Source organism: Symsagittifera roscoffensis, chromosome 1 (genome assembly GCF_963678635.1).
Source record: "Symsagittifera roscoffensis chromosome 1, txSymRosc1.1, whole genome shotgun sequence".
NCBI classification, from domain to species: domain Eukaryota; kingdom Metazoa; phylum Xenacoelomorpha; order Acoela; family Convolutidae; genus Symsagittifera; species Symsagittifera roscoffensis.
In genome coordinates, this window is record NC_087062.1 from 54,311,624 (window position 1) to 54,336,427 (window position 24,804).

The 24,804-nt window shown below is 36.8% G+C and overlaps 1 protein-coding gene and 1 non-coding gene across 6 annotated transcripts in view; both read right to left on the reverse strand.

The window, feature by feature from the left end:
* Positions 1 to 1,621: 1,621 nt before the first annotated feature.
* The window catches only part of LOC134845746 (inversin-like), a 54,576-nt gene continuing 31,393 nt past the window's right edge, over positions 1,622 to 24,804 (reverse strand). The window contains exons 9-19 of one of the 5 annotated variants that reach the window (XM_063862826.1): positions 21,161 to 21,388; positions 10,528 to 10,604; positions 9,580 to 10,453; positions 9,141 to 9,379; positions 8,785 to 8,923; positions 7,920 to 8,122; positions 6,390 to 6,608; positions 5,798 to 6,039; positions 2,110 to 2,199; positions 1,944 to 1,994; positions 1,622 to 1,792 (exon numbers count right to left, since the gene is read on the reverse strand). In XM_063862826.1, coding sequence (XP_063718896.1) covers positions 1,725 to 1,792; positions 1,944 to 1,994; positions 2,110 to 2,199; positions 5,798 to 6,039; positions 6,390 to 6,608; positions 7,920 to 8,122; positions 8,785 to 8,923; positions 9,141 to 9,379; positions 9,580 to 10,453; positions 10,528 to 10,604; positions 21,161 to 21,388 — 2,430 coding nt within the window. In that variant the 3' untranslated portion in view covers positions 1,622 to 1,724. Of the gene's footprint in view, positions 1,793 to 1,943; positions 1,995 to 2,109; positions 2,200 to 5,797; positions 6,040 to 6,389; positions 6,609 to 7,125; positions 7,402 to 7,919; positions 8,141 to 8,784; positions 8,924 to 9,140; positions 9,380 to 9,579; positions 10,454 to 10,527; positions 10,605 to 21,160; positions 21,389 to 24,804 lie in introns of those variants that run through there. The other 4 variants (XM_063862819.1, XM_063862811.1, XM_063862835.1 and 1 more) reach the window with 4 other exon arrangements.
* Positions 10,630 to 10,729, reverse strand: Trnal-caa (transfer RNA leucine (anticodon CAA)). The gene is given in 2 exon segments: positions 10,630 to 10,675; positions 10,692 to 10,729. It is a non-coding gene; the product is annotated as a tRNA-Leu (tRNA).

Here is a 24,804-nt window from a genome sequence, read left to right on the forward strand (position 1 = left end):
ATTTTCATTAGTAAGTAGCTTGAACAACTGGTTGATTACTACCCGAAACATTCTCATTCATTCACTTTTAGCAAAAGTTGACGTAAAATGGAATTCGTAAAATCTGAACTCGGAAAAAAACATCTTTGTCTCGACGGTTAAAGACACTGTGAAAAAAACTAACTTAAGAACGGTCTCATTAAATGGCAATCTACATTTGGAAATTGTTGAGCAGTGGGTTATTTGGACGAACAGCAAGAATTTACCTTAAAAACCGAGCACGCTCATTTACCGAGCCCCTCAAAGAGTTTTAGTTTTTGCAACACTACCAGCGCTTGATTTGCTTTCTCAGTCGGAAATCTGTCATTGCGATGGAACGTTTTCAGTGGCACCAGACGTCTTTTACCAAGTTTATACTATTCATGGTGTAATCGAAAACGCAGTTATACCCTTGGTGTATGCTCTGTTGCCCAATAAGACGCAAGACACTTACGAAAAACTTTTTGGCTGCTTAGAGCAAATTGGAAAAAAAGTAGTCATTGACTTTGAAGCCGCTGTTCGCAACGCCATAAAAAAAATGCAACCTGATACAGAAATTTAATTCTGCTTCTTCCACCTGGGCCAAGCAGTATGGCGCAATGTACAAAAACTTGGTTTTACGCGCAAGTACATGGACGATGATGAGTTTTGACTGAATGTCAAAAAAATGATTTGCTTGGCATTCGTTCCCATTGACGACGTTATTTTCGCGTTTGAGGCGCTCCGAAAAGAGGATCCCTCAGAGGAATTCCAGAGTCTATCAGACTACTTCGAAGACACCTATATTGGTGCTTGTCGAGGAAATAGACGCGTCAAACCAAAGTTTGACATTGCCGATTGGAACGTTTTCAATCGGGTGCTCAGCGGAGAACCTCGTACGAACAATGCGTTGGAGGCATGGAATGGCAGCTTCAATAAATTCGTATCGACAAAGCATCCAGCCCTCCCCAAGTTGATCACCCGATTCAAAGATGAGCAAAAAAACGCCGAAATTAATGTAGAGAGACTGATGTCCGGTGATATTATCAGAAAACAGAAGCCCAAGTATTCAATAGCAAATGGTAAACTCGTTCAAAACGCAAAAAACTACAATCGAGACCATATACAGAAGTATTTAAAACTGTGTACCTTCAATGTACATATTTCGTAAAACTTTATGCATAGCAAGTTTGTTTTGATCTTCGAAATTTAATATTTGATGTTTTACATTTCTTTGGTAAACTGTTGAAAGCCTTCTGACTCTAATCAAATTAGAAAAGTTTTATTGTTCCCTTTTATCTTCTCTCTTTAATCTAAGTAGGCCGAATTGTCTTTGGCTGAATTGTCTGAGTTTTTTTGACTGAATTGTCTGTATTTTAAATCGACTGAATTGTCTGTGGCTGAATTGTCTCTGCGCCGAGTTACAGGTCTGAATCCGGTACCACGATCAATTTTGTACGAATTGCGGAATGCAGGAATGATCGAAAAATTAAGCCTTGACCGCAAAATTAAGCCTTGAGAGGGCTATAAAAAATTCTTCACGCAAAAAATCTTGATCCTCTCCGCAGATTCACAAACTTTCTTTACTAAACACTATATTTCAGCTGGAAAAAAAACGAATAAGTAAGCAAAGTACTCTTAATTGAAAATTAGAAGTGCACATTGTATCTAACATAGCATTCAAGTTACAAAAATCAAAATGGCGTGCAAATGTTTTCGAATGAAAATTAGGCTCGTAAATTGTAGGAGAAATGCTTGACGCTGCGTATTCTACGAGGAGCCACACCAGGATATTCTGAAACACAGTAGTTTTCAAGAAACAGCAATATGTTTGATGAAGGCCTGAAATCTTCATTTTTTACAGGTAGACTTGCAGCTTTGAAACTCATTAAACTAGTTGTTTACTCAAACTATTACTTTATTTTCAGCTGAATTTGTCTACTAACGGGGATAAATGACGGGCCTATACTGGTCCAAAGCGAAGTTATAGTCCAATGCTGAAACATGCACATAAAATAGTGATTTGATATCTCTAAATGTTTTTGTTTATTATTATTATGAAAGGTGGTCGAAATTTTGAATTGAAATGAGTGAGTGAATATGTCTTCTCACCTGACTGGTATGCCAGGTGTCGCATGTAGTAGGGTCTCTTCTGTCGCTGCACTCGCATTCCATAAAACTGCTTCGCCCGCTCTTGTCGATCTGAAACAATTATGTCCATTCATACTAACTTAATTTATATTGCATTTAAAAAATGGATAAATCAAAAATTTTAAACAATTTTTCGCTCTCAACAAACCATTTGAGTTTTGACGGAACTTTAGATCCCAATGTTTTCTCCACAAAAACTCCGGTTCAACAAAAAAGTCGACAACAAGGCGAAGCGGAGCCTTCGTTCCACTCGCGATACAACACAAACAAAAAACATAAGTCGAAAAAACTGAAAAATTTGGAAAAAATCTAGGCGAAAACTTTCGATAAGACAACTATAAGACAACTAGGGGCCCAGCTAAGGCTGCGATTCCCATTAGGGACTAAGCCCGATTAAGCCCTTCATTCCAGATTTGATATTTAGAAAAAGTCAAAAAGCTTTATAACTTTAAAAAACTTTCTGCAAAAAAGTCCGTGGCCACTTAAGCAGAGAAGATAACCAAAACCCAAATTTATCGATTGTATACCAAACCTGAGAAGTGGCAGGATAGTTTTTGAAAAATTCCCAAAAAAAACAGTCAAAATTTCAAAACTTTGACATTTTTGAAGAACAATTTTTTTCTAAACACAATTGGGAAAAACCGCTTAAGCAGGTGTAGGTTTTCAACAACCTGTCGTTTCAATTAAATCCTTGATATCAGAATTGACAGGATAGTTATCGAGAAAAGGCAAAAAGTTTCCAAAAACGGTCAAACGATCCAAAATTTGATTTTGCCGTGAATCATAGCTTTTTGTATAAAAGAAAAATGAGCGTCGCAACCTGTAAATTTTTATTGAAACCAAAAATAAAGATTTGGGAGCTAAGTTTTCGAGAAAAGTCAAATAGTTTCAAAAACCGGTTAAAAAAACAAATATTAAAAACAGGGCCTTAACTTTTAGAGAGATACAATTTGGGCGTAGTCACGTACGAGAAAAAAGCTTCCTTAGATTGAACCAGTTTCAAAAGCGGTCAACATTTCAAAACTTTGACATTTTTGAAGACCATGACGTTTTGAACGAATAAATCAATATTTACCGGAAAAATATTTTCAATTGCATACCTACTAAGAAAAACCCAAATACCGGATTTTAGGGTGCAAAGGCGACGGCGTTACCTATATGCCAAGAGCGAGGGAACCTGATATTTCTTAAGAATCGGGAATAAAGCAAGATGAAAATGAGTAAAAAAAAGGAATTACGGGAAAAAAGCCTAGTTCCCGATTACATGACACTTGCTTTCGCAGGTGTAAAGCTGAGAGGCGAAGCTGCGCTTCGAAAACAGCAGCGAGAGTTCGACAAAAACAGCTTTCAAAGGAAATTAAAAAAAAATAGAAATACGCCTCGGATTAGTAATACTTTGCTACGTATAGGATTCAAACCTGCGACCACGGATGCGTAACAATCGACAAGCACTAGTCTCAAATGAAGCCGCTACCAATGCTAATAACATGGCAAAGCGATGCGGCAGAAGTAGTACCGAATACAAATAGACGAAATTTTGCATGTAATAATTTAAAATATAACAGACTGAAGGCATCCACATTAACTTTGCATGTAATAAATTGGAAAGCATCAAAAGGAATTATGTATAAATTATTCTTTTCAAAAAATGCGAGAGATTGAGTTGGAGAATTTAGGAAATCGATACCACAAAAATAGCATTGCAAGCTAGCAGACAGGAAAGGAAAAGAGAGCCAATAAGTCCAAAGAAAATTGAATTTTTCTTCGAAAATACCACAACTAAAAACTTCAAAATCTTGTCTGGGATGATGCGTTATTTGCTGAACACACGTCCAGAAACACATTGGACTGCGTTTAATGAGCAAAAAATTGTGAGCGAAAATAAAAATGTCATGAAAAACTTAGAAACATAAACTCTATTCTGAGATTTTCAACGTTTTTCGCAATCGAGAGGAAAGCATACAAATTATTGTTCCAGCGAAGGACCCAAAATTAGGTGAGTAAGCCGATAGATAAATTATAAACCGAAATAGTTTTGGCCGAAAAATTTTTCAAGTGAAAAAAAAATGAAAAATAAAGAAAATATACGATGTCAAGGTTAGTAGAATTACAAATTGAACGAGTAAATGAAAACATAAAAAGCAACTACAATGAAAACTGCATGCAGCACAAATAGCCAAAGACGTGGCAACTGAGTCAAAAAAAAAACATAAGCATGCCAATAATAAGCCGACAATAATTTTAAAACGGAGAATTTCCCGTTTGAAAAAAAACAGGTCCTGGTCAGATTCGAGCCCAGGACCTTGTGATTTAGTTCAAAAAACCTAAATTCCGATTTGATTACGCTTGCCACTCGCAAGCGTAAATTTTGTAGTTGTTTGGAACAAATAGCTTTTTTCTGTTCATTTGAAGAGTTAAAAATTCAACAACCGTGCTAAATTATTGCTAATCAAGTGCCAAGCACATGCCATCAAAAAGCCGTAAAGGTGCCACCAAATGTGGCACCAATACTTGCGACTTAAGTTGGAAAAAAGAATAGTCGTACTATTACACTACACTGACTAGTGTAAAAAAGAGCTCAAAAAGAACCTTCGATTTTGGGAATTTCAAAAAAAAATCAGCTTTATGGTTTTTGACTTTTTATGTTAAACACTATTTCGATTAAAAAACTGGATCAAAAATACTTGTTTATTCGCTGACTATTCTCAAGGTTGACATCCATTTTTGAAACTAGAATTAATTCGCATTTCTCAAGCATTCTGCACTTTGCTTTTCAGAAAATGAATTTGAATTAAACATCAAATCGCGAAAAGTCAAATTTGCGCTGAGCACACTTCAAGAATGTTTACTAAAAATCTCAAAAAAAACATCAACCTGAAATATATTCGTGACTTCACTACGCGTTCGTTGACACGTTATATTCTATTCATTCCTATATACGAAAAACACTGTGAAAGATATTGATACCAGTACTCGGAGCATACAATTCCAGTGGCGTATGTAGTTAACTGAATAGGGCAAAACTTTTGACATTAGGCTGAGCTACTTTCTTAAATGCAAATTATGTTGTTTGTTAAGTTCTATCGAGGTAGCCAAGTTTCCTTTGAAAAGTTTCTTATCTTGGATGGTTTTGAATGCGACAAGATCCAGAATTTTTTTTAAAAAAGTCAAATATGTCGGTTGGGAAAATTTGATCTTCAGTTTTTCATCCTTATCGTGAATGCGAAAAGATCCAAATAACAAATTTTGAAATCCGTTGAAAATTTTTGTCTATTTTTTCATTTGAAGGAAATATGTGGTCCTCGTGTATTTATATTAGAACATGATATAAAAATTATTTCACTGTTGAGTCAAAAAATATTAAGAGCCTTAACCAGAGGCGGATCTAAGATTTTCTCGAGAGGGCTGATTTTCAAAAAAAAATTCGAATTTTTTGTCGACCTTTTCTTTTAGGTCGAGACCAAACTGATTTTTCGAGAGCTCTCCCAAACAACTAATAAGTCCCTGTTTTGGTCAAATTTTCTGCGCCGGAGGCAAAATTAAAAAAAAACAGGCCAAAAATACAAGCCACTTTGAACAAAAAAAAGTCGCGTTTCTTCGGCGCGCGCTCCCCCCTAAAAGTTATTAAATTTTGGCGCTGTAAACTCACTGTAAATTCTAGCCTCTAGAAAGTTCTGCTTCTTATTTCTAACTGCACGACTGTTCTTGTTCAGCATAGTCCTGTGGGGATTGTTGGACATGAGGACCTTGCGTCTGTAATATCTGCGCCAGGCCAGTTGGATGGTGAGAGCAGCCACCTCTTGCTTCAGACTCTGCTCCTGGCCGATGCTCCTCCGAAGCAGAAACACTTCCTTGAACGCCTTGTAGAACTTCTTCGATTTGAACCCATACCTAAGAAGCACACTATTGAACAAAAACGATCAACATCTAAGAGTACAATAAATAATATGAAATGAGCTGACAGTTGTGTAATATTCAAAACCTGGAGCTGAACGCAAACTGTTAGTGAATTAGTCATTGCTGAGATTTATCAGCCACAAATGCTACTTTAGACAAAATAATGACCGAAATGGTGATCTATTCAGAAAAATAAGAGCAATTTCCAGCCTCTCTTTGGTACAACTCTAAATAAGGTATAAGTTCAATTTGGATATTGACTGCTCAAAGGGAATGTGTTAATTAATATTGAGGAACGATGCAAGTGCAAATTAAGGATCTGATTCATCTGAATCTCGACTTACGTCCTCCATGCTCTCTGGATGAGTTTGGCTGCATTATTCCTTCTCTGAATCTCACTCCTCCGTTGCTGTTCGGCCAGTCGGATCCTCTTGAAATGTTCCTGACGCTCCAACAATCTCGCCATACTCTCCCCTCCCCCTCCCCCTTCCCCTCCAGCTCTGTCGCCACTTCCAGTCGCACCCAACGCATCATTGGTAGTCAGGACAGGAGATCTGGTCACACTGAAACAGAATAATTACATCATCTGTAAGATTGATGAAGAGGTATCTTTGACTTTCCACACTCTCCAAAACTAAAATCGCACTCTCTACTTTCGTTAGGGAGAAACTTCGAAATCGCATCGCATCACACAGATTTTTTTCTTCATTAATGAGTGAGTCTAAGCTAAAAAAATAAATAAGAAGCAAATAAAACCAAACTAACGCTTCGCCGAGAAACTCTAATTATACTTATAAATTATACAACAATATTCAGTGTTCGGATCACCGGCTTTGTTTTCTTTTTCCGCATTTTTTTCGAGACTCAAATTAGACTGATAATTTATCGTTAGTGCTAATCAATCGATCGCCTCCATTCATAACACGAAACTCGGGTGATGAAAAAAGCCGTCCACACATTTTCAAGAAAAAAGCTTCGTATCAAAACTGCGTGTAATGATTTTCGAAGATCATGCATTTGTAAATTTGATTTTCTTTCTAACTCAAGTTTTGGTCACACTTCACACGGTCAAATCTTCACCTGAAATAGAATTTTCTTCTCGCATATTTTATCCATTAAGTTCTATGGATGACTATGAAATGAATTGTATCGAGCCATATAAGACAGTAATCTACTGATGTAGCTATTTGGAATGAAGTTGTATAGCATAGCTAGAACTAGTATTAGGCTTGCTTTTGACTTTTAGGGCGAGCACGCGTAGCTTGCTGATCTCTTCAAAAGAATGGACAGCATTTTGGGCACACTTTGTTGCCCTGGTGGTCATTATTTAGACACACTTGACCCTCGCACCAACATCTGCAAAACGAACAAATTAGATACTCCATATAGTTTTCAGACGTTTGCTAAATTTTTCAACTGAAGAGCTAAAATTAAGGTTAATGGTTAATACAATTAATTGTTAGTATCACTTTTAGCTCAGAAAAGCTTACGAGCAGCCGGTTGCTCTGTAGCACAGAATGTTCCGATCACAATGACGCTATTAAAGAAAAGTCATAAATCAGAAAAACCAAAAAAATTCTTAAGTTTTGTTGGTTTTTTATTCAAGTTGAATTTGCTTTAGAAAATACAATAACTAGAGTTAATAATGGCTAAATTACGCCAGGTTTGCTTTAGAAATGACCTAGGGGTTACTAAATTGAGTTCAGTGTCATCATTAATTTTTTGCCATTAATTTTTTGCCTTAAAAACAGGCGATTTTAGACGAGTTTTTCTTAAAACCGAAAGAAGTAGACTGAATTTGTTTAGAATCCGAATCACGGCTGAAAGGACTGTTTTTGGAAGAAAACATTCATTCATTTTAAGTTAAATTTCACCTGTTTTTAGAGCACTTGAGTTTCCGCTTTCTACTGCCAAACTGCCTGGTGTTAGATGATCGAGCAAGTTGTTCAGTTGAGTTGTGGTTAGTAGCATTATAGCTGTACTGTGACTCATTGTGGCTATAGTAGTCACTAAACTCCGAGTCACAGTCAGCGGTGGCGGCGAAGTCCAGTTCGGAACAGTGGTCATCTGTCGCCGACTGACAACCGTGCCCCTTCTTACCCAGGATGACCAAACGAACTCAAGGAAAATCTATACATCAATTTATACCCCAACTTATACTTGATATAAATATAGCATTGATAAACGGCTGCCTTTTGGAAAAACAAGCAAAAATGCAAAAAAGGAATACAAATCACAAAAATAAAAAAAATTATCAGAAAATACAAACAGCCAATGAGCGCAAAATTACAAACATAGTCAATGAGCGCAAGAAAACAGAAATAACAAATCATCCAGAATTTTTCGCATCATTTATGCTTTTACTATTCAAGAACACAATTTGCCTTCAATTTAGCAAATGAAATTGAAGCGAATTTGAAAAGTAATCAAAAGTCAAACTGCTGAAGTTAAAAATTGAGCATGAAAAATTTTAAGACTTTTTGCTGAAAAAACGCTACCTAACATTTCGCATATCAAAACTTAATAAATAATGTTGGGAAGCCGCCAACCATCTTATGATTGACAGAAGGATGAGCCAGTCAAAAGCTTTCGACTGTTCGAGTCTGATTTTTGTTTTTTAACAAAACAAGCTTATATTCCTCGACTCGATGTTCAAATAAAATGTTCCGAGTGAGATACTAATTTCAAAACAGAGTGACAATGATTTAGTCTCCAAGGGATGGCAATATAGTTGGTCACCCTGTGAGTTGAGTCGCACTGCTCGTAGTCGTCTCTGTCTCGTACATCTCCCAGAGTAGACAATGAGAAGTTGGCATGCGACAGATGTCTCTGGATGGGTTGGAGGGAACTGGTCGGGGTCTGGAAGTCCACTGAGCGTCTGACAATTTAGTCTTGGTTAGTTTAGTTAGTATTAATTAGTGGTTACTGTTCGCAGTTAGTTCACAGCAGGTTCTTTAAACCATTTGAACAATTGAATTTTCGAAAAATACTAAAAGGATAAAGGATACTAAATACGAAACGGCAAGATATTCTCAAGTATCCTGCTAACTATTTTGCAAATTTTTCGTCGAGGGATCTTCTTCTGTGCTATATACCTTTTTTTGGACTCGTCTTCAGCAGTGACATCAAATGGCACCACACTTTCCTGTCGCATCTGTCTGTACATGGACACAATCGACATCTTACTATTTCTACCTTCCTCTCCCTCTCCCTCTCCCTCTCCCTCCACGCCCTCTCCAATGGTGCGACTACTCAACGAGGAGCATTTCGAAGATGTCGAGGAGGATGATGACTCGGGAACCGGATGTGCCCGTTCTCGATTCGGACTTCTGACCTAAAAAAAATCATTTCATCCTCTACTTTGCAAGACCTCCTGAATCGCTAGCATGCCTCATTACTCGCTCAATCAATCCTCATAACCAGGAGTTTAAAATAGTTGATCCGTTGCATGCATTTAGAAAACTGCTTGAGAAAACCTGCGATTTTAAAGAGAAATCCACGAAAAATTTGAAGTATGAAAGGAATGCTACTCGCCTTTTTCCTTCGATCTTTTCCCTCATCCTTAGGTGGTTTCGGAGTGCTTTGTGTCATGTGTGCACGTTCGTTAATCCGAATAGACGATGTCTCGCTGTTCGCCCGAGGCGTCTCTGCCTGAGCTGCGGATCTCTCAGACTCCGAGTAGGGGTAGAAGTTTTCACTGCCTCTCGCCGTTCCCCCAGCCGACTCAGTTTTGTTTGACTTCTCTGACCTGGTTGTGATCTTTTCTTGTTGTTCCTCGTCTGTCTGAATTGGACTTTCTTTCATGAAGAAACTCGCAATATCTTGCTGGTTTTGAACTTTGGCTTCTTCATTGTCGCTTTTAGACTTGTTAGAAGTAACTGAGATCTTTTTGTGCTCTTTTTCACTTTTGGCACTTCGATCACTTGCGTTTTTGGCATTTATAGAGTCAGAATTAGACAATTTTGATGTGTTCTGGCCAGGTTTTGCTTCAATATCCTCATTTGCTGACATCGTGGATTCGTTGATATCTTCTTTAGAATTAGAAACTAGGGTAGCTTTGTTTGTACTCAACTGCAACTGATCATTTTGTGCTGCATTAGCGTTTGTTTCTTCGACTAATTTCCTTTCGTCTAATACATTGTCGGATTCAACTTCCTTTGATTTTCGGTTTATGGTCGAATTTTTACTTTCCGTGTCTGAATCAGTAACCATGTCCTTCTCGTTAACCGATGACGTCTTATCAACCGGATCAGCTCCACCTTCCAGATCCAGTTCCCTAGCTGCGTGGTCCTCTGGAGCGGAATAAATTTTTTCTGTCACGTTTGGCTGAATTTGAGACTGGCTGCGTTGATTGCTGTTTGTATTCTGCTGTTGTTGTTGGTTATTTGTAGATGAGATTTTATTTTTTCTATAACAAAGATTTTTATGAACATTTGTTTTAGAGCTATAAGCTGTCAAAATTACATTTGTAAATTAACTAACCGTATTTTATCATGCTTTAGCAGTAGTGTTCTGCGTTCGATAAAACTGCGTCTCTCTCTTGCTCCTTTGAAAACGGCCTGAAAATTATAAAAATAAAATTACTGACAGAAGTGGGATTCGAACCCACGCACACATTCGTGTACCAGAATACTCCGTGAGCAATTCTTGAGTCTGGCGCCTTAGACCGCTCGGCCATTCTGCCTTAATAATCACTCCTTCTAGAGAATACTGAACGACATACCACATTGATTAGACTCTTGTAATAGTTTCTATCAAAATTTCTTCCGTGCTACTAATAATATACTATGGTACTTAACTGGAGGCGGATCAATAAGCAGAATGGGTCAAAGAACAGAAAAACAGAAAATTATTGACTTATATTGGTTTATACGGGCTAATTGAAAAAACAATAATTAGAATAGTCAAAAAATACCAAAAAACGAAAAAGTTCTGCATGAATTGACTGTTTTGTGATTAAATTTTTTCTAAATTCTTCATTAAATTACTCAAATTATGCATAAAATGTTCGTTGCTTTGGTATTATTGACATTTCTGATATTTAATTTACCTATTAGCTTAATAAAGTTGATAATTTGTTTTTCTGCTCTTGCACTCATTCTGCTCTTATACCATTCTGCGTATTGACTGGCCACCTACTAAACTATAAACTTATAACCAATTCCCTTGAGAAAAAGACACTAGCACTTAAATCGGTACACAAGAGTGATAGAGGGGTCCCGGTAAAAACCAAGTATTACAGAGCAGGGCTTGGTGAAAGTCAATTGGTGACCAATTAATTGCAATTAATTGGATACAATTCATTGACTTCTTTGTTTTTCCAATTTTTGACTATTGACAAAATCCGCCAATTAATTGCAAATAATTGAAGGTTTGCTAACTTTGAAATTTATATGATTTTGTCTTTGAAATGTAAAGCTAGTATTGGTACTACTATGAAAAAGCAACTATGATAGACAGGTCCCGCATGCATTTCGCATGTTATAATTTTGAAAACAAGTTTGTGTATAAATTATTCATTTCAAAAATCTTGCTAAATATGTTCAGCCAGAAAAAGCAACTATGATAGACAGGTCCCGCATGCATTTCGCATGTTATAATTTTGAAAACAAGTTTGTGTATAAATTATTCATTTCAAAAATCTTGCTAAATATGTTCAGCCAGAAAAAGCAACTATGATAGACAGGTCCCGCATGCATTTCGCATGTTATAATTTTGAAAACAAGTTTGTGTATAAATTATTCATTTCAAAAATCTTGCTAAATATGTTCAGCCAGAAACTTTTCAGATTGAAAATTGTAATCACTATTGTTTATATATTGAAATTTGCTCGCTTTACTTTATTTTACGGTTCAACAACCATATAATTGGGTTGACTTATTTGACTTCAAAACCCACTATTGGCGTTTTTTTTTTAGATTTCAACCTTGAAATGTTGAGGGGGAGGTTTTAAGAGGTAACATAACATGAAATTTGTTTGAAAATAAACTGCCAGATATCTTTCTGAAAGGCGTAATCATAATTATTAAACGATTTGAGAGCTCTAGGTGTCTTATTCTCAAGGGACCTGGTTATTTTCAAGGGACCACTCTATCATAGTAGTACCCTAGTATTGATTTAAAGTGTACAAAGAAATCAGCGGACAGTGTTTATCAAGATGTACGATATTTGAGGCCAACTTCCAACATGGCAGAAAGATTTTTCAAAGCGGGATTTGCTTTTGGTGACTTACGACAGAGTATTTTGCCGATGAACCTTGAAATGCAGCTGTTTCTGAATGTTAACAATCAATTTTGGTCGAAAACTGACGTTGCTAAAGCTATAAATGAGACCCAATTAATTGCAATTAATTGATAATTGACAAAGCTTGAGCAAACAATTCAATTAATTGACAATCTTTTCAAGTAATTGACTTTTTGTCTACCAATTGACTTTTACCAACCCCTGTTACAGAGGAGTTCCACGTCCCAAGGTGCTAAGTAAATAAGACAACCGGCTTTTAAAACGACAAGACATTAAGACGACAATTCAAGAGTAAAATGAGCAGCTCGAAATTAAGCGGCGATTTTTTTCCTCAGAACCCGGGCTGAGGTGCTCGACTCATGATTCGACCGAAACAGTCGAGCGATGTCCGATTTCGACTTTTTGAGTTGAACGATGTCCGTTTTCGATTTTGTTCGACTTTACCGGATATTGTTCGACTTTGCTCGACATTGTTCCACTACAGTGCTCGACTTTACCAGACACTGTTCGACTTTAACGAAATATTTTCGCTTTTAGTGGGAATTAGCCGAAGCGTCCTGAACTGCAACGAAACTCGGACATCATTTGACCATTTCTGCAAATCATGTGTCAAAAACCTCAACCTGGGAGCCGCAAAATATAATAGAAAATGCCACAAACTTGAGCATCGAAGGTTCGTATAGCCCGGGTTGAGTTGTTGGACTTACATTTCAATCAACCAGACCAAAAATGGCTATGTTTCGACCGGCTTGTTTAAAAATGGCTATGTTTTGACCGACTCGACCCAATTTGGCTAGGTTTTGACCGACTTGATCAAGCATTTTTTGGTTCCCGGGTTGAGGTCGGGGACTTATGTTGCGAGCATTGCGACTCAAAATGGATATGTTGCGACCATTGCGACCCAAATCGGGTATGTTGGGACCATTGCGACTCAAAATGGGTATGTTGCGACTTTCCGCGACCGAAGAATTTTTATGCGACTTTGCGCGACCCAAAGAAGATATGTTGTGCGACTTTGCGCGACCCAAAGAAGATATGTTGCGATTTTGCGCGACCCAAATAAGGTATGTTGTGCGACTTTGCTCGACCCAAATAAGGTATGTTGCGACCATTGCGACTCAAAATGGGTACGTTGCGACTTTGTGCGATTGAAATAATTGCGCGACTTTTTGGTTTTCCCTGTAAACTCGAATTGAAATTGTACTGCCCTAAAATATAAAAAGAAATCCATATTTTGAACTGCAACTTATTGCAATCAAGGAAAATGAAAAAAGATAATTGTGAAGTATATTACGTTCCAAAATTCAGCGTGATTTTAAAAATAATTTTTTTTTATAAAATGTAAATCAGACGACGGAACATTATAACGACATGACATTTCGACGACAAATGAGCGTGCTTAAATAATCAACATGAACTTTCAAATTGGCGAGGCGATTTATTTTTTCTCAGAATTTCAATTGGAGAATTGCATGTAGCGTCGTCTTAAATTCCCATCAAAAATGGTTGTCGTCTTAACAGCTGTCGTCTTTTTTGCGGGTCACCGAGTCCCAAATCACACTAATTTAGGCAGTAGCGGATTTGGGGGGGGGGGGGGGGGGTTGGTAGCTGCGGACGCCCCCTTTTCAGGGATTCGATACGCTGAGACCCAAATGGTCCCCCCTTTGTATTATTTAGAGATATCTATTTTTGGCGAGGTACCCTTAAACTTTCCATATATACTAATTTTTGATGTGGGAGCGCGCCATAAAAAAACGCGATTTTTTGGTCAAATTTTTCCAAAAAATGCCTAAAAACACCATTTTTGTCCTGTTTTTCCGTACAAATTTGGTCAGAATGGGGGCTTAAAGTTATTTGAGAGAGCTCAGAAAATCAATTTGGTCGACCTAAAAAAAAGAAAAAGTCGACAAAATTTTCAAAACTTTTTGAAAATCCGCACCCCTCGAAAAATCCTAGATCGCCCCTGCAAGCAGTAACAAATGTTTCGACCACAAGCATTGAAATAAGAAATTCAAAAATCTGGACAGATAAAAAGGAATGATTTCATTTTTTTTCAAATTCTTGTCAAACGAATGTCCCACGTTTCGCCTTACACACATTTCGCCCCTCTTAAATTTAGTGGCACGTTTCGCCCCTCACACTATTTTCCCCAAATAATTTCACAAATTCGTCCTCGCACGTTTCGCCCCTAACTTATTACACAGTTAATTAACCGCCGCTTTCTCAATGTACAATTTGAGGGGCGAATAGTGCAAGTAATTTATGAGGGTCGAAACGTGCGAGGGGCCAAATGTTTGAGTACCCTATCAGACCCTAAGCTCTAATCGTTTAATAATTTTAAGTTCACCATTCAGCAAAATATCCCAGTATATTTTCAAACAAAATTTTTGTTTCTTTAATTCGCATGACTTCTCCCTCACATTTTTAGGCGCGAAACAAAATAAAAATGATCAAAAATTACGAGGCCAAACTGTGCACTGATAGATGCACAATTCGGTGTCTGTATGCTCCTGGATTCCAGAGACAAATCTTTAAGCATGTTCGGAAATGTAAGCTGATTCCACTTCAAAAATTCCGTGGATTCTGCGTACAAAAATCTGTAACGTAAATTTTGTCGGTACATTAGTTTTGTTGCGGAAGTTACTCCGGTTTCCGCAAATGAAAGCGGAATTCGCAAACATAAGTGGATTCCGCAAATTTATGCGGATTCCGCTAACAATTTACGGAACCCGTTAACAATTTGCGAATTCCTCTTACAAATAACGGATTTCACTTAGTTGCGGATTCTGCGACAGCTTAAGTTTCCGGGGCACTACAACAGTCCCGAAAATGAAAAGTGCTCAACAGTGCCGAAAATTATTGATTTTCGGCACTGTTAAACACTATTTCATTTTCGGCACTGTTGTACTTTGGCACTAATTTACTGACCTTAGAGGGTCGCTCAACGTTGCCGAAGCACTTAAAAAAATTATTGCTCAACAGTGCCGTAGAATGATGATTTTAGGCTCTGTTGAACGGTTTTTAAGTTTCGCTACTGTTGGGTTTCGGCACTTTTGCGCGCCCCCAAGTTTACTTAACACATATATTATTAATTGTTTGTAGATTCCTCAAACTGCTCCGGATTCTGCAAATTTTGTTGCGGATTCCGCAGTTGCCTGTTTTTGACCTGTTGCGGAATCGGCCTACAATTCACAAAATTCATAATTTGGCCTTGCAATGACCGTAAAATTCCTCTTTAAATCATTTTGGGGATTTAAATACCGGTTTTTCAGAAATTGATTTCGCGGGCAACACAAAATTGATCTAATTAGTAAAAAAAAATCAATCATTTGCAAATTAAGATTAATCTACTACGCTATTAACAAGATAAAATAGCTATTCGATATAAAAAAAATTCTCCCAGCTGTATATTCAGCGAGCTTGTTTGAAATGAACATTTTATGCGGAATTAAACTTCAAAATTGATACATGCTTGAGGAGGACATTCTATGGTAGGTCACTTAGTGGGAAGGATTGTACGGTTGAGCCAAAAAAAGTGTCTAAATTGCGTTTTGATGAGAATAAAGTTAACCCAATTATGGTTGTTGCATCATAAAATAAGTTGAAACGAGCATTTTTTTAAACGGCGGTGCATTGACTAGCATTAAGCAGGACTAGCAGAAAAGGTTCAAGCTTGAAAATTGTTTCGTTAGCATAAAATCCAAACACAAAATTCAAACGAGGATAGCCTGTTTTCGAGCAAGTAGCACATAACTTTCCGACCATGGTCTTAAGAAAACAAAAATTGTCCCACTAAGTTCCACTTTTTCAGTGTGGTGTGATAGATAACTGGATCCGAACAAAAAAACTAGAACTTAAGCCACATTCGACAGGAAAATTTGACAACAGTTTTTGAGTCTTTTTCAATTATTCCGCACAAAAATCAATTTTTAAACATCTTGAGCTGAAAGTATTTCGCTTCAATTTGATTAGCTAGAATTAGCCAATCAAATTTCAGCACCATTTCAAAATCTTTTATTTACAAATAATCCGGAATAGCCACAACAATAATTCTGTAAAAAACTATTCAAGTTTGATAAAATAACCGCTGACAGAAACGCAGAAAAAAGCTACAGGAAAAAAATGCCAAATATCTGCTAAAACTCGGCCTTTTTAGAAACCGGTCGAAAATTAAAATGATCGCACTTGTATTAAAAAAACGAACTAGTGCGATCATTGCTTTGGACTCTGTATTTATAAATTGAGTAATAAAAAAATTCAAAAATTGGACGGAATAACATAAACGACCCCAATTTTTGAAAAAAAAAACAAAAAACATCTTGTGAAAATCAAAAACCAATTGCCAACAGCTTTAATTAAGCATAAATAAGCCGATTGGCTTGCTTTACTTGCTCGGAATTCGACGAAAAATCAAAAATGTCAAACTAGTTTTTCTGAACACAAGTAAAATGTTTTTAACATTTTTAAGAGTCGTTCAAATCTTAACTGAAATGGCTTTAATATGATATATCCCCAACTATGTCCGATGACTAGTTATGGCACCTGATTTTGCCTAGAAAATAAAAAGAAAAAACTAAAACACACCCGAATACAAAGTTCCTCCTCATTTTCAATGATCGCAACAAGTCACTTGCTCTCGAAACTGAAACAAATACTGTCACAACTGAATCATTATACAAAAAACATGGATCAACAAGATTAATTTTTAAAGGTGAATAAATTAACTTAACTATTGTTAATACATTTTTTCTTCTTTCCGTGCATCGTAAGACCACGCATCCAGTCATTATAATAGTAAATCAATAAAGGAAATTGAAAATCTGAAAAATGGGAGGAAATGTAGGTTAGTAGGAGGAAATGTAGGTTAGTTTTCACGGCCGCATCTATCACAGTAGTTACTGCGTCCGGTAAAAAAACGACAGCTGTAGGACGAAAACCATTTTTGATGAGACTTTAAGACCACGCTACACACAATTCTCCAATTAAAATTCTGAGGAAAATAAATCGCCGCTTCAATTTGAAAGCTCATTTTTATTATTTTAACACGCTAATTTGTCGTCGAAATGTCATGTCGTTATAATGTTCTGTCGTCTGATTTATATTTTATAAACAAATTGAAAAAACAGTCTCTTGTCGACTAGGGCGATGAAAATTCAAGCTGACATGTTTCATCTAATTCTATTGAAGTACACATTGTAGAAGAAGGAGTGTTTGAAAAAGCAACAAACCGCCATATCTTGAAGTCGAAGTTGCATCAGAATTACGTAACAATTGCATAAAAACAATGACAATCTGTTGTGATATTGCATAATAATGATAGTTTTCGGCTTGTTGGAATGGCAATCCTATTTTCGGTTTGTTGACCCTTCGGCTTACTGGTCTACCGCGATTTTCGGTTATACCCTCCCTGGATGATAAATTTTTGCATAAATTGCATAAAACAGTGGATCGATATTACATGGAAAAGCTAAGTGTTAATAGTGGACTGGCTATGAAGAAGCAGTTTAACTAATTTACTTTCAAAATCGCACTTTTCTCTATTTTTTAACCGTTCTCTCCATGTGAGACCAGATTCAAATCAGACTACATGTTGTTTATTTTCTGTTTTGAGACCAAATGTAGTTTAATTCGTGCTTTTTGCATTATTCTAATGTGACTCAGTGCTCGGGACATGCAAAATAGGGTGCATATACAAAACAGTCCCATACAAAAGAGTCCAATACAAAATAGTCCAAAAAATCATGTAATGGAGGAATAAAACAGTCCAATACAAAACAGTCCGGTTTAAGGTCGCCGGTGGGCGCGCTTTTGCAGCAATAACCGGCTCTAAATTTCGTATAAAGTCCTAACCTCTGTTGGCAAGCTAGCAACACGTTGGCGCGACTGCGGCGGTCACTATTTTGTTCATTATGCTTGTTGGACAACGAAAAATTCTCGGCCTGCCGGCTTGTTACAAAATTATTAATTGGGACTGTTTTTCGGACTGTTTTGTATCGAATTGTTTTTTCGTTCATTTTCATACTTTTCCGGACTGTTTTGTATGGGACTGTTTTGTACAGACACGGCAAAACAGATCCATTGGTGTAATGAAAGTTTTCATTTTATTTTGTATCATTCAGGGGGGACAACTGAAATACGCCAAGCTTGTTGAGCTCCCTTTCATAGAAGGTTAGTAGGGGACGAATGTAGTATCATACGGGTCAAATCGTAGTTACCGGTTTTACAAAAATCAATCCAATATCGATCAACAATTGCACGAAAAAATTAAAACATTCTTTTTTCAGATTTTGGATCAAATTAACATCCTCAGTCCTTTCCCTCAGATAGCCAAGTTAATGTCTTCCACTACAGAATTTAAATCAGTTTATTTTGCTAAGCGCTGCATGTAAAATGCTCGATTCTGATTGGCTGAATAAATCGCCGCTTCAATTTGAAAGTTCATTTAAAATATTTTGAATAAAAATTCGAGCTGAAATGTCTCATCCAATTCTATTGAAGTTCCCATTGTAGAAAAAGCTTGGAACGTTTTTGGTTTACCCTCCTTAGATGATGGAATTTTTAAAATAAAATTGCAACATTGTATCGATATTACATGGAAAAGCAAAGTATTAAAATGGTACTTGCGATAACGAAGCGGTTTAATTAATTTACTCTCAAACTCACTCTTTTCTCTATTTTCTAACCGTTTTCTCCTTGTGAGACTAAATTAAGTTCGAAACACATGAAGTTTATTTGGTGTTTTGAGACCAAATGCAGTTTAATTAGAGTTTTTTTGCATTATTCTGATGTGATTCTATGCTCGGTTCTCCATTTTTGAACAAACTAGATCCATTTTTAAGCTGATGTTTTCATTTTAAAGTTTTATCATGCATGGGGTGGGGGTAACTTAGAAAAACCGAAGCTTGTCGAGCTTTGTAACCAGTACCTTTTGATAAAGATCGAAAAAAAACTGATGTTGTGATCTACTGTTTTCTCTTTGACGCATCTATTTAACGTATATTGAATATCTCATAGAAAGCTAGTAGGGGTCGAATGTAGTATTATGCGAGTCAAATCGTAGTTACCGGTGATACAAATATCAATCCAAAATCGATCAACAATTGCACGAAGAAATTTAAATATTTAATTTTCAGATTTTGTATCAAGTTAACATCCTCACCCCCATCCCTGAGTTAAACCAAGTTCATATCTTCCACCACAGCATTTAAATAAGATTTAGTTAAGACCATTTATCCACGGAGGAAAGGACCAACACAAGAGCTGTACAGCTCATCACGGCGAACCGCTGTTGTGCCCCTGTTTAAGAACTACATGCAATTTTTTTTTTTGGTTATTTTTCTGGGCTGGGTAATGTTGCTTCACCCTCAAGCAACGAGCACGGATCATGGTGGGCCTCGAACATCCGACCTTTCGATTGAGAGGCGGAGACGTAACCACTTCACCACCGCTCCCCAGCTCTGCAGCTTCTTCCCACTTTCCTTCACATTGAATTTCAGTTTTGAATTTCAGTTTTCGTAATGTAATGATTTTCGCATGGTGAAAAATTTATCTATGGTAAACATATTTGATCTTCGCACATTACATCGTACATAACATTCAGCTATAATAACAAGCAAGACAACTGAGAAAAGGAAAAAATGAAATGTGGGGTGAAAATGGAAAAGAGCCAGAGCTGCATGTAAAAAGCTCGATTCTGATTGGCTGAAATTTCAAATTTTGAAACAAGTTAAAACCTCCCTTCCTCCCTCCCCCCCAACTACTTTGGGGGTGTAAAGATTTTAACATGATCCCAGATTTTTGATGATTCTATCACTAAAACTATACACCGAGACAAAGCTGCGCTTCGCAAACACTAGCGAGAACACGACAAAAGCATCTCTATAAAGTGCAAAAAGAAAAAATAGAAATAAGCCTCGAATTAGAAAAAATTCGGCTACGTCTCGGATTCCATCTGCGACCTAGAGATTGCAAAACTCCCACATTAAGCACTCAGCCACGGACGCTTGAAATATCACCAGCCAATAAAGCAGAGAAAAGATGCTATGAAAATTCCAATGCTAGATTGTGATTATAGCAAAAGTGCAACCAAATAAGTGAACAATTTTAATGAACATTTTTATTTGCGAGTTAGGTTAGAAAAAAAAGATTTTGTTCACATTTTTAAGTCGACTTATAAATAAACCGAATTGACCAAAATATAAAATGTTTGGTTAGCTATTCAAATTTTATTTCAAAATAGCTTTAGGGAAACAAATGCCCTCATTCACATCAGCTCAAAATTCGGCCAAGTTAGAAATCGGCTTAACGATAAAGTCATCGCATTTGTATTAACCAAACCAATCAGAGCTATCAGTGTTTTGCTCGCTGCATTTATACATTGCATAATAGAAAACCGCAAAGTTAAGATATTTGGGCGGAATCAGTAAAAAGACTCGGTATTTCTTTTTCCAAACCAATTTCTGTATTTGCAATGCATTTAGATGAATCTCACATTATATTTTGAACCAAAAGATGTACGTCAAAACGAGCAAATTGTTGAAAAATGTGGATTGAACGATTGACAATACGTAGCAAGCTCGCTGGTGTAAATATCTGAAACAGCTGCGAGACCCTCGGCCATTGTGAAGCATTTCCCCCTTAATAGAGCAACTGAACAATCTGCCCAACCCCTTAAATTAAAGGGCAAACTCGAGCAGTAAGGTCTGGATGTACTAGTAGGTTCTGAAAATACTCAAATTTGATTGGCTGGGGAAAAGACTGCTTTCAACCAAGTGAAACCTCCCTAATATTGTTCACTTGGTCCTGGTCCGGACCCTCTCCCATTCTATACTTTTTCCAATTTCAAAGTTTTCGTCTTGATTTTGACTGTTACCTGTATCTTGGAAGCGGCAATGTCTCTGATTCCATTGATGGACAGTGCGCCAGCATTCTCAATCATGAACTGGGCCACTTCGTGGTGACTGTTCAGCAGGGCGTAGTCGAGCGGTGTGTACCTCTCCTCTGAGAACTCCATATAGTTTGGGAATGCATCGCACTTCACCAGCAGCCTCACTGCGTCCAGGTGTCCCAGGCTGCAGGACCAGTGCAGTGCTGTTCTGCCCTGGAACAGTCCGAAATTATCTATACTTCCAACCTATTTTTGTACTGCAGTTAGATGCTTGAAACAAGTTAGTCTCTGGTGAGTTTTTTGAAAGATGTTTGTTGTTTTCTCTCGTAGGCAACTTTTTATTCATTTCTACTTGGAAACTTCTAGAACCTCGTTTGCTCAGAAACACTAAGGTACCACGGAGTCAAATATTATTAATTAAATTTAAAAGAGAAACTGAATTCAGTTACAAAATAGGCACATTTTAGTTATTGTTAAACGGAAACACTCAAAGACGTAAACTTTTGAATTTCTGATCTACGCTGCAACTTCACGGCTCTTTGCATTTTCTAGGGGGACATAATTAATTATGTCGACTTTTTTTTCTTTGAGGTTGACCAAATATATCATCCGAGCTCTCCGAAACACTATAAATACCCTGATTAGTCAACAATTTTTTTTCGCGGGCAACTTTGGCGGAACAAACAGGTCAAAATTACCCGTTTTTGGCAACTTTTGGCAGGTTTTGCCAAAAAATGCGTTTTATAGGCGCGCGCTCCCCTCAAAATTATTTTATACTAGCAAGCCCGCCTTGAATAATCAATTAGCTCGCAAAAAATTAGTTGCTGTTCTGATCAAGTTATCCAACGTAAAAAAAACTTAGAACAACTTCAAGTTAGGCCATTTCATAAATCGGTTTGAAAAACTTTAGGTTTCACAGAACGAATCGTTTCCTGACAAAAATGAGTTTTCCTAAGCAAGCTATGAAACTTTGAGATATTTCAAAATGTTTCATGAAGCAAATCGAATGACGCAACTTAACTCAATTAGCAAAAAAGTTAAGTTTTTCTAGGCAAGCTAGGCAAAAATTTAAACTTTTTCTTAGCAAGCTAAGGAAGCTATGAAATAAAACTTTTCAAGTTAATTCACAGAACGAACTGGTTCACAAAAGGTTCAAGTTTTTCTATGCAAGCTATTTAAAATATGAAACTTTTAAAATCTTCTAAGCTATTGCACACACTCATTCCGTTCACAAAAGTATAGGTTTTCCGAAGCAAACTATTAAGCTATGAGTTATTTCCAGTTATTTTAGACTAAAAAACTCGCAAAAAGTAAATTTTTCTGAGGAAGCTGTTTAAGCTATGAAATTTCAGATAATTCAATTTTTTTTCAAAAATGAACCGGATGGCAAACTGTTTTTCTATTGAAGCCTTTCAAGTAATTTCCAGGTTTTTCAGTTTTTAAGTTTTTTTTCGCGAGCTAAAGGAGCAAGGAACTTCGAAAAAACCCAAGCTATTTCTTAGACCGAATCGTTTTTGCCAAAGGTTAGAAATTTCCAAAGCAGGAAATTCAAGCTATGAAACTTTGACATAACTCAAGATATTTAATAAAACAAATCGGTTCACGAAAAATTTGTTTAAGCAAGCTATGCGAAACTTTGAAACTGTTCGATACTTCGAAAACTACGAGACTTCAAAAAATTTCCGAGTGAATTCATAGACTGACTCGGTTTGCGAAACTTAAGTTTATCTAGGCAAGCTAATAGAGCTATGCAACTTTGAAATATTTCAATTCACCTCATAAACAGAATCAGTACGCAAAAAGCTTTAAAATTTTCCAAGCAAGTCAATAAAACTTGAATTCTTTCAAGTTATTTCGTAGACCGAATCGGTTCGCAAAAAGTTTAGGTTTTCCTAAGCAAGGTTCAAAGCTATGAAACTTCAAATTATTTCAATTTATTTTGCGGATGGAACCGGCTCGCAAGAAGTTTAGGTTTTTCTATGTAATGCAAGCTTTTTAGGCAAGAAATTTAGAAATAATTCAATTTATTTCATAAAATGAATCAGTTTGTGAAAGTTTTCTAAGCAAGCTATTCCAGCTATGAAACTTTGACTTTTCAATTCATTTCGTAGACCGAGTCGGTTCGCAAAAATTTAAGTTTTTCTAAGCAAGCTTTTCAAGCTATGAATTATTTTATGTTATATCATAGACTGAATCGGTTCGCGAAAATTTAAGTTTTTCTAAGCAAGCTTTTCAAGCTATGAAACGTTGACACAATTCCATTTGATTCCTAGACCGAACCGGTTAGCAAAAAGTTTCTTTCTTAGCCTAGAGATTGCTGTTTTTAAGTGCTTCGTTACAGACTGAAATGAATCTAAAAAATGCAAAATTTTGAACAAAAAGTGGGCAGGTGCTGTCTAGTCTTAAAATTGAATCGAGTTCATCTCGCTCTGATTGTTGCATGAGTGAATCTTAAAGTACCGATCAAGGCCTTTTCAAACATTGCGCTCGATAGATCCTTAAACATTAGGCGTCGGCATAAGATTGGCGTCGGTGCTTAAGGACATTTTCAGCGTCAACGAAAATTGAAGTGAAACACTACGAAAGGAGGAGTCGAATTCGGATCAACCGTACAATCCCTCAACCCTCAACCCCCAACCCCCACCCCACCCCCCCAATCAAACTAGGGGGGATCAAATATGGATTTTTCATGAACTAAAACTAACTTTCATAATAGCCTATTTTAGTCAAAATTAAGCGTTTCACTTAAAAAAATTGAATTGAAACATTAATCTAAGCAATTACCAGCAATACAAATGCAATCCCGGGTACTAGTATGATAGAGTGGTCCCTTGAAAATAACAAGGTCCCTTGAGAATAAGACACCTAGAGCTCTTACATCGATTAAAATTTCTGATCTCGCCATTCAGAACTCTTTCGCAGTACATTTGGAAACATATTTTATGTTTTATTCTCTACATTTTCAGGTGGAAAATCCAAAATAAAGTCAAAATTGAGTTTTCATGACAAATAAGTTAACCCGAATATGGTTTTTAAACCGTAAAATTAGTTGAAGCGTGCATATTTCTTGATATAAACACTGTAGTAATTACACTTTGTAGTAAAAAAAGTTTCTGAATCATTATATTTCGCGCGATTTTTGAAATGAATAATTTATACACAAATTAGTTTTCAAAATTAGGCTCTTTTTCCTTTTCCCCCCACCTGAAAATTTTTATAATTAAAATTTTTGTTCACATTGGCCGATTGTCCTGAAAATTGACATGCAGACTGATTATGCCATGATGGCAAACATATTTGGTCTTCATAATTAACCTCGTAAAACCACTCGTTAGGCCATAAAATGGATGGTCGTGTGAGGTGGGGGGGGGGGCTCTTTTTTCTTCCCCCCCCCCCCCCCCCACCTGCAAATTTTTACATGTAAATTTGTTGACTACATTGTCCGATTGCTATGAAAATATACATACAGACTAATAAGGCCACGACAAACATATTTGGTTTTCATACTCAACCTCGTAAAACCACTCGTTACACTAATATATTGAAGGTCGTGTGAGTTGGGGGGAAAAGGAAAAAGAGCCGGTGGGGGGTAGGAAAAAGAACCCAAAATTATAGCATGCGGGACCTGT